The sequence below is a fragment of the Mycena indigotica genome (genome assembly GCF_014461135.1).
Source record: "Mycena indigotica strain 171206Taipei chromosome Unknown Mind.scaff0008, whole genome shotgun sequence".
In the NCBI taxonomy this organism is placed as follows: Eukaryota; Fungi; Basidiomycota; class Agaricomycetes; order Agaricales; family Mycenaceae; genus Mycena; species Mycena indigotica.
In genome coordinates, this window is record NW_023503007.1 from 218,116 (window position 1) to 228,265 (window position 10,150).

The 10,150-nt window shown below is 53.7% G+C and overlaps 1 protein-coding gene across 1 annotated transcript; it reads right to left on the reverse strand.

Moving 5' to 3' along the window:
• Nucleotides 1-4,760: 4,760 nt before the first annotated feature.
• On the reverse strand, nucleotides 4,761-8,497 carry MIND_00907100 (CxC2 domain-containing protein; the record flags this gene model as incomplete). The annotated part of the gene is made up of 13 exons (XM_037365711.1): nucleotides 4,761-5,215; nucleotides 5,272-5,882; nucleotides 5,930-6,071; nucleotides 6,126-6,308; nucleotides 6,357-6,538; nucleotides 6,592-6,771; nucleotides 6,820-6,968; nucleotides 7,023-7,185; nucleotides 7,230-7,423; nucleotides 7,472-7,871; nucleotides 7,926-8,017; nucleotides 8,059-8,145; nucleotides 8,198-8,497. 13 exons carry the CDS (start codon nucleotides 8,495-8,497, stop codon nucleotides 4,761-4,763), a joined length of 3,138 nt encoding a protein of 1,045 aa, XP_037217123.1.
• Nucleotides 8,498-10,150: the final 1,653 nt, after the last annotated feature.

Below are 10,150 nucleotides of genomic sequence, written 5' to 3' on the forward strand. Positions count from 1 at the left end.
AGCGACAGTGTACTGCTTGGGCAATTTCTTTTCCCAGGCAGTGAGGCGGCGAAGGACGACAACCGGAGTCGCGGGCGGAGTCGGAGACGGAGTCGAAATGGGGGCAGGGGAGGGTATGTCTTTCGTTTCAGGCTCGTTGTAGGGCAAAGGAATTGATTCGTCATACAAACAAGCGAAACGATTTATGGACGCGAACGAGGGCACACCAGTCACTCGTCGCGGGGACAAAATCCTCTCCGGCCATCGACTCCGCAGCTGTCTCCGGCAGCGCAGCTGTGTCCGAGTAGCGGGCGATCAACTCCGCTAACATCTCGTCACCGAGTTGTTGGATCACCTCGTCGAGGATGTCCATTGAGCGGACGTCCGCGGGGAGGGGGCAATCCCGGGCGAGATGGTTTGGGTCGCCGCACCTGAAGCAGGCGCGACGAGGGGCACCCCGAGCCCTAGTGCGATCCAACTCCATGGGGACGGGAGCTGGAGGCGCCGGGAGCGGGGCGCGGGCCGCGGGTGGCACGACCGGAGCCACCGGGCGGAAAAGGGCCGGAGCCGGGATGCGGTTGACCGGAAACGGAGTCCGAATCAAACCGCCAGGCGTCTTGGGGGCGGCTGACTTGATCAGCTTGGCCCGGACCAGGGCCTCGTATTGACGGAAGGCCCGGGTGCGCCAGCTAAGGTAGTCCCGGAGGTCCGGGGGTCGTTCGAGGGACGTGATTCCGTTGTTGATCAAGGGGTCAAGTCCGTGGCGGAACTTGGTCACCTTGACCAACGCGTCTTCGAATCCGGCGAGGTCCATCAGGTCCTCGAAGTCGTCGGTGTACTGGTAGACATCCTTTGTGCCCATGTGATAGGCGGAAGTCTCCAGTTTGGAGAGAGCATGATCTTGCTCGTTCTCCTCGACGAACCGGAGTCGAAACTTCGGAAACGAACGAGCCCCAGGACGGAAACGGAAACGGGGCTTTGCTTCCGTGGCGCTCCGCCCATTGCTGAGCGGGTCCTTCTGCCATAAACGACATGGCATAGCGGACGGCCTTTTCCTCACTTGCCTCTCCGTTGACCACAAAGGCCTCAGGGGCAAGGCGGGCGTAGGTGCGGACCGCGTAAAGGAACGCGGCCGCGTTTCCGATCGCCGTTGAAGGTGAACGGAGGGTTTGGTCGCAAGACCAATTTTGAGGCGAGGTTGATGTCGCCAAAGAGGGCTTCGGAATCGCCCTGAACCGGAGTCGGAGTCGGAATCGACGTCTCCGGGGGTGGTGTTGTTTGGGGTCCGCCAGCAGTATTAGCGGCGGCAGCGGCAGCGGAAGCCTGGGTGGTGAGAAGAGTAAGGGCCTCAGTTAGGCGGTCGATTTTCGCCTCGAGTGCATCCAGCCGAGTGTCAGCGTCAGGAGTAGCTCCGGAAGGCATGACAGGTGCGGGGACGACAGGAGTGACAGAGGAGGAGGGGACAAGTGGTAGGGGCGGTGACGAGGGCGGAACGGACTCGTATTCCGAGCCTGAGTCAGCGCCGAACCTAGCAATCTTGTCCGGTTGATCCCGTAGAGAGTTTCTTCTGCTGTAAGGGCAACCCCGGAGGCCTGAGATCAAGGTCCTAGCAGGGGAGGATCCAAAGAGAAGAAACTCTAAGGGTCCGCCTGCTAGGTAGCGGAACTATATACTGCGCTCTTGACGCGCCAAGGTTGATCGTTGCTCCGTGCAGTATGCCTGCGCCATGTCGCAGGCCAGGTCCCAGGGGGATCGCCAGGCGGGGGCGGCGATGCGCCTGACGGAGGCGGTGATGCGATCACCGGAGTCGGAACCGGAGTCGGACCGGAATCGGGATCGTCTCCGAGGGGCCGAAAGGGAGGTTCCCCTGACAATAGTGGGGGGCCATGACGGGGAAACGACGAAAAACGAAGGGGAAAGGAGAATCGACGCAGCCTATATATGGCCCGAAACAGGGAATGTTCCATATGGAAAACCCTCGCAAAAAGGAGAGCGAAGTGAGACGCCCCGAGCACCCGTGGCTGTAACCTGATTCAATCACTGCTGGCAGTTGCCAGAACATCAGATTGCAAAACACCTGGCTCCACCACCCCCCCTGGCAAAGCCACTGCATTTTCAACTCTACCTCTGCCGACCCTGCTCACCCAGGTTGATTGATCCTCTCGTGCCGATACTCGCCGTCTAGTCACTTTCAGGGCCAAATCAATCCTGGGTAAATTTTGGGTAAATTCCAGCCCAGCCCTACGCTGGATCGCTCGATGTAACTCATATATTGTATTTGTTCTCTATTTATGCGCACATACTTAGCTACTCCGACACTACACACACACACACATATGTATAAGGAAGGTGAAGGGGAGGGAGACGGTGCGGAACGGGGCTGGGCAGCAGATTCCTTGCGGGAGCGGTAGAGAGATGAGCGGGCAGATGGAAAAAGTCAGAAGCAGGGGGGAAGGGGTAAGACTGTGGTCGATGCAGACGCCCAGACAGTGTAAAAATCAGGCCACGTAGCAACGCGGAGTCTTGGCGCAGTCTGTCACTGTCAGCGGAAGATTTGATTGATATATGGTACATACATTTCAGCCCTACACGTACATCAAACCATTCGGGATGTCGCCAGACCACCAAGCACGATCCATTCGCTCTGTGCACCTACGAATGACAGTCCAAGTCACCGTTTTCGTCTTCGAGACTGGCAGGATTACCGCATCGACGGCGAAGTTTGCCCTCGACGAGGTCAACGATGTTCATCAAATTCACGTCGCCCCCCACATCTCCATGCCAGGCACCTCCGGCAGTTTCTGGGAGCGAATGCAATCATACCTCATTGGCACGCAATCATAGCGATAAACCACCGATAGGTACTCCGACTCGTCCAACGCTACCAAGGCCAGCCTCTTAATCGACTGGAAGCCAGTACGAAAGGACCTGGTGATCGTCCGACGAATGAACTTCTGTGTTGCGCTATCGATGCTCTCATGTTGGACACCTGCCATCCAGTCAGCTCAGGTCAATTGATGATTGGAACAAAGAAAAGCTCACGCCAGAGCGAAACCGCGAGGTTACTGCAGCACATCCTGTGGGACGCTCGATTGTTCCTCTGACACTGCTGGTTACAGTAATACACCTCCTTGCATGCCGAGCAAGTCTGGAAGGACGTTTTGGAGGCAACATGGCCACACTATCAAGACTCAGATTATACACCCAGGCTCAAATGACAACTTACCCCTTGGCATATTCCCTGCGACACGAGCTCTCTCCCCACCCCTTGAAGGACCTCCCACAGGTTTGTGCTTTCTTCAACTTGTTTATTGAGCCCCGACAACGATCTGTCGCTGCTTTTCGTTGACGTATCGGGCCAATGTCTCTTTTCCTTTGGTAGCCTGCAAAACCTTCAAGACTCGTGGATTCCACATGGTCTGGCCCAGTGCGGAGTGCAAAAAGGCGATCACCTGTTGCTTGGTGTGTTGAGTGGAGTCCTTGTGAAGCAGGAAGTCCAATAAGACGGGCAGCGCCGAATTCTTTTTTGAGTTGGTGAGCATTAGAACGATCGCCTTCGTATAGGTCTCCTCCGCTTGTGCTAACCACAACAGCAGGTTGACATTACTATCCATCGCCCCAGTCAGCGCGTTTCCCGTCAGTTCCGTGAAATCGTCGATCGTCAAGAGAGTGGCCAATAAGTCGATCAGCATCCCATATACTCCCTTCCGCCTCAGCTCGACGTGCAAGGCGGCGTTCAGTTCCTCACTCTTGTAGAATCGGTAGAGGAAGTTGAGGGAATCCACTGACATGACTGGTAATGCCCAATGGAAGGGCGAGTCCTTCAGGCCACAGACTTTTATCGTTATATCCAGAGAGAGCATCAGAATCTGCGCCGTTTGTCGAGCTCCGATGCGATTGACGAAATTTGCATTTTCGAAGTTCTTCTTGTCGAAAGCACCGAGCGCTTCCAGAGACCTCAATGCGAGATAGAATACGTCAGCCCGACGGTTGGGTGTTAGATTCCAGGTGGTCGAATCGACAACCTTTGCACAAGCAACATGTCCTCGATGAGGTAGCGACACAGCGGGCCAAAGGCGTGTTCAAGAGCCCAGGTAAGCACAGCAGAGATCTTCGTCAAGGAAAGCACAGCATTCCTGGTTATTACCTGTATTTCGTCAGCCTCCGCGTAGCGCAAGCCAACGAGAGGTTCGGAGTTGTTAGTATTGGCAGCGCTCGGCCCGGGTAGTTCACTGGAAAAATGTTTCGATTGCAGTTGGAGATAGTGCCCCTCCTTTATCAGACACTCCTGCCATTCGCAGATGTTCAGCCATATAGCTTTAGCGTCTGGTGTGGTGACACAATCGTCGTCTGCGTTTATTAGTAGCAACATCTCCCATGCCATAACATATTCCGTTTGTTTTTGGCGTTCGGCTTCCCTGGTGGCGTTGACCAAGGAGTTCGAAGCCACGGGGTCAAGCATCTTCGGTGTATGCTCCACGAAGAAGACCTTAATCCAGCGCCATGCAACCCGCCAAGCGTGGGCTTTGTCCTCCGCCTTCTCGGCTGCGTCGACGACTTGCGCCATTTGAAAGCGAAACTCAAAGAGAACCCGGTTTTCACCGATATTCTAGCATGATGATTCAACGAATTACCAGTGCCACTGGGCAATCCTTACCCAGAGCACGGTGGTCATCGGAGAAAGTGGGTAAGTCGCGATCGTCACATGCACGTGACGAATGTCACGTTCACACGTAACTGAGTGCCTCGACGCATTGTGACTCGGACGCATTTAAAACATCCTACAAATTGTTGCTTTCTAGCTCAGCCATTCCACCAACCTCTGAGTCTCCATCCAGCAAATGTCGATACAGAGCCCCATCTTGAGCCATAACCTCTTTCACCGCATCCGAAACTGATTTCCGCCACTCGGTGTAGAACCCTTCAGCTATTCGTTTGTGTAGCTCCACCTGGCGAAGAGCATACGCGCGCAGACCATTCGCCACCTCTGGGTCGACAAAGAGTCTCGCAGAGGTGGCACGTGCTGCCCACTCGTTCTGCGCAAACCGCAATGAACGCAAAACACGTTTCATTTCTTCACGGATGAGTTCGACTTCTTCTTCGTTCCAACGCGACGAGCCCTGGCTTTTGACCACTCCACACGAACAGCTATTGACCAAACCAGTCAATAATGACTTGAATGAAAACCCTTCACACATACCATCATGCATTTCTTGGCTTCGCTTCCGATTTCGGCCTGCCAAATCCAAGACACTTTTCCGAAGGCGCTTGGTACTAGGTTCGCTCGAGCACCTCTGGAACCATCGGCACCTCTAAGCCGTTGGGCTGCTTCAATGTCGTTCTCTTCCACAACTCGGCAGTTCACATCTGCATCTTCCAGCTTCTGAAACTCCGGGGCAAAGGCGGGCCCTTTTAGCTTCACGATCGCTTCTTGCGCAGAACGATATTTAGCCACGATTCTGGTGATGCCTTCTTCAAGACGCCCCATAAGTGTTACTGACCGAGTCCGCGCCTTTTGACCCACAAGATTGCGATCGCGAAACCAGATCATATGCGTCTGGGCGAAGAGTTTTGCCCGCAGGGCAACCAAAGCATCGGTACATTGACCACGGCGAAGGTTGACCTCGGTGTCAACAACGCGTTGGACGCATGCCTGCAAACGCTCAGTATGTGTGAGGTCTGACGGCAGGTAAAGCTTCGTGTCTTCTGGTGGCGGAGTCGGTTGATCTGGGTTGCGTTTTGTATCGTCCGCTTGACGCAAGCCCTCGACCCCAGGCATGTAAGTTAATTGCAGCTTTTGGAAAGCCTGTGTTTGTTTGACGAGAGATAGTCGCAGCTCTTGAATCTGACTTGCACGGTCAGCTGTCAAGGACTTGTTTTTCAGAGCCGCACGGATTCGCCTCCTGCCAAGTGTCAATAATAAACGGAGAGCAGGAGTAGGTCAACCTACTGCAAGTTTTGCAATTGAAGGCCCGCTTTGATGAAAGCCACAACCGTCATCTTGCCTTCTAAGACAGGAATTCGGCCAGCCCTGACCTCCTCAAGCTCTTCCTTCTTCAAGTCTTGCACAATTTCCCGCTCGGTAGGGCCAGCTGGTTTTTTCGTCGTTCATTAGCCGAAACATGCAGCCAAGTCCAGCCACTGACCAGCGTTTCCACCCTGCAGAACAAACGGATTTGGTTGGGTCGTGTCTTTATACCAGTTGTCCATGAGAGTTCGCCATTGTTTTCGCTTGACTTTGTTGATGCTTTGGTCGAATTCCGCAAATTCGTTGCCTTGACGCCGGCGTTCCGAGATGGCGACGATGAGTTTGCGAGACAACGCCCTTCCTAACAATGATTCGTTTGACGTAGTCAAAGAGCAATCCAAGCACATACCTAGTCCCAGATTTTTCTCGAAATTAAGATGATCCACCTTGTCCTCCAATACATCGTGTCGACCTCCTTCGCCCATTTCCTTCGTAGCCCAGCTGGCGGGGTTCAAACTAGCCCATATCCTTTCCATCGCCTCTCCATCGGTCTTTCCCATGCCCAAGAGATAAGCCAGAGCAAGATGTGCTCTACATTGAAGATCGTGCGCACCTGCATGCCAGACAGGCACGCCAAAAACCACCTCCAGGTCGTCGAAATCGGTAGTAAGCGTGGTTGTATCCGCCCGACCCCTCGCGAATTTTGGCCAGCCGTTTGAAGAAATTTATCATCCATTGGCAAAGCGATGTCATAGGCGAAGCCATACTCCATTAACCGCTCGGTCCAGAGTGTGCATGCCACAATCCAATCCACATTTGCATACCTAAGGTCATCCTTAAGTCGAAAAGATAAGCAACTTGACGCGACATACCGTTCTCCCTTTTGTAGATCTCCTAGTCCTCGAGCTCGCACCAGCCCATGACGGGCACAAACACATCCGGCAACCCCAGAAACACGCAATCCGGTCGTTAAACGAGTCTCCTTCTGGAGCAGAGCAGCAAAGGCAACACAAGAGCTGACCTATTGGGTTACCATGGCATAAACCTCAGTCTCGCTGCCCAAAACAGTACTCACATCTTTTTCTTTGACATAGCTTCGGAGGTGATCCTTGTACGATGATGACTCCACGAAATATCCCAAGCCTGAGCCTAACGACAGGTCTTGATGCTCATTCGGTCGAAGGCGATTCTTAAGGCGAAAGTTCGCGTCGATGGAGAGGATTAATCGGTAAAGATAGCTTGAACGCATTACTATTTTTTCCAAAGATAGATGGGTATTCACCGTTGGCTTGGCTTCACGTTACGCCACCCCTCGGGGAGATTTCTTCCCTCCGCTGGACACGCCCAACATAATACTGCTAACCCACCGGGTGGCGTTGTAGCCATTCCATCAGCCTCGTACGCGCGACCCGCTCGCTTCATCCGCTTCAAGAAATCAAACTGTCGAGCCATCCGCCCAAATGCTTTGTACCGATCCTTGAATCCCATCAGTCTACGACGATCGAGATTATCGTGTGTACTTACAGGAGTGTCGCAGGTTAAGGTGGGGTCGCCTGACCTCTCCAAAGTCCGCATGAAGTCATGGACATTGAGGTTGCCAATGGTGCGGAGCAGACGAAACAGTTCAAGCACATTAAAGGTGGCACAGGTCGCTGGGTTGATGGTTGTCGCTGGGTACCATCCATTCCGGAGTAGTTGCTGCAGCATGTCAGAGCCATTGGTATTGTGGCAATCGCAGTACTGTATGTCAACGACAAAGATTCCATTGACGTCGATGACAACCATTGACCGCCGATTACCAGGGAAGGGACATGTAGCACCCGAATGTCCTAGTTGATACATAGCGCCAAGGCCTGAGCGCCCCCCCGCTCTCCACTCGACTGTGGTAGAGCGAAACCTCTGTCCAGAAGCTCCCAGTCCACTCCTACCAAGCGAGGATCAATATGTCGGCCCACAGTGAAAAATGCTTGAGGCTGACCTGAATAGTATGCAAAGGTGACCATTGGTGCTGTTTTTTGACGCAACTTTCGCAGAAGATTTGCACCCCACATTGTCGGCATCGAAAAAGCGCTGGCCGGCCTGGTTAACTTTGGTCGGGCAGACGGGCGCACTGGGTTCGCTGACCCAAACCATCGTGTCATCACGATTTCGTCGAGAAACAACCCCGACACACTTTTCCACACCTCCATAGGATCATCCTACATTCTTCGTAAGCTCTTTTCTCGCATATTTCGTTTCAGGACACGTCACCGACTCGTAGCGCTTGCGTTTTGTCACGACTTCGTCAAGGTCAACGTCGAAAGATGAGACTGACGTAGCCAGAGCATCTACCTCATCCATGGTGGCATCCGGGACGGGGACCCAATCCTGCAGTCTTGGGTCGGATTCGTAGACGCGCCCTTTTCGGGGACGCTTGCTGGGGGACAGATTGAAAGCACTTGTAACAACTCTTGTGTTGTCTGCAGATATATACGCATGCTCGTCGGTCGGGTTGAAGTCCGCATTCTCGTCGGCGTACACATTGCGCTGCGCCAAAGTCAGTGGCGCCATGTCGGTTGTGGAGAGTGAAGAGGAATAAGGCAAGAAAAAATAAGCATCAACACGTAATTGCCACGCCACGGTCACGGGTTTAGAAGCGGCACGCGTTTGGGACTCGTTGATTGGGGATCAAAAATTTAGGGACAAGCGAATTAACGAAGCGCAAAGCTCTATCTACTGAAATTACGACTCGAAGTCAAAGTTTTGATGAGAGGTAGGGTATTGGCAGATTATATCATAAGTTGAGACCGATGCCCCCTCAACTTGGCTGCCCAAAGCCATCCTAAGGTCCACCCGGCTACCATCAAACTCCTCCCCAAGCTGCAAGATATCGCCTTCACTCCCACTTAGGCTAGAGCTTGAGCGTCCGCGCGATATCGTGATAGGACTCGCCAATGGCGAATGCTCGCGTCCACCGGCGTTGCCAGTGGTTGATTGGGATGATGGCGTCGACTCGAAGAAGGAAGGATTCAAGGCCTGGAACGAAGAGGTTGGTTGAAGCCGCGTCAACGCTGAGAGGGGCATCCTAGGACGGACTCCGACAGAACGACGTCCACGAGATAAAATAGATTGGCCTGGGGTTGGATTTCGGGTATAGGCTAAAACCCGCGAACGCTCGGCCAACGCAAACTCCTGCACATCTGCAGGTAGACTCGCCACATCAAACCGACCGACGCGCAAACGGGGAGCTGGTCGACGAGTGGGAGACAATGTTGGATAGGTGAGGGTGCTTGCCCGTTGAGCCCTGTGGTCCATAATCTCCGCGTCGGCCTCTGCAGCGATGAGTTGACGTAGGACTGAGCTAGGTCGTTCAGTGGAATAATATTCTGCGTTGATATCAGTACAGCTGCAGCGAGAATTAGCTGCGTAGACTCACCGGCGGACTCAACCAAATTGGAGTTCAGGGACTCGGAAAGATTCGCCGTTGCGTTGACCAAGTTGCTTGGGGATGGCAAAGATCCTTCTTCAGGTTCGCTCTGGCTGTCGCTATCAGAGAGCTCTGCCAAGTCGGAGTCCGGGTCCTCATCGCAGGAGATGGTTGTCGGCGGCGACTGAGAAGAACGAACACTGCCAGTGGTAGCGTTAAGACGAGACTCCGGCGAACTTGAATGCATGCCGCTGGCAGTCACGGTCCTTGGGCTGCCTCCAATTCTTGGTCGTCGAGCAGGGGGGGAGGAAGTATCACTGCCTGTGGGTGTCGACCGACCACGAATAAGCGAGCGCCGGGCTATAGAGCATCGTCAACGTCGACGCCAAATTCAGAAAGGAACACAAACGAGGGGGGGTGTGGGGAGCAGACATTGTGAGTTGCTCAACTTGGACCGGGGAGGATGTTTATAACTTACTTACTGTTTCGATAACCCACTTCAAGCTGAAGCGTCGAAGCCGACAACCTCACGCTTAAATCGGGCCTTTTTCCCTGACAACCACAGGATCTCGATGACAATGAGGGGATCATGGAAAGAATCAAATCAAGTGTGAGTGCGTGACGTCGCCAAATGACCATCAAATGTCGCAAAACCCGAGCCAAATCCGAGCCACAACTACAACTACTTATCCGAAGGATTCAGGGTCGTCATGTCGTGGCTGACACGATGCTAAGCTAATACTGACTCGGGCCCTTGCGCCGGGGAAATCAAGAAAATCTCATATTCAAAACACTTG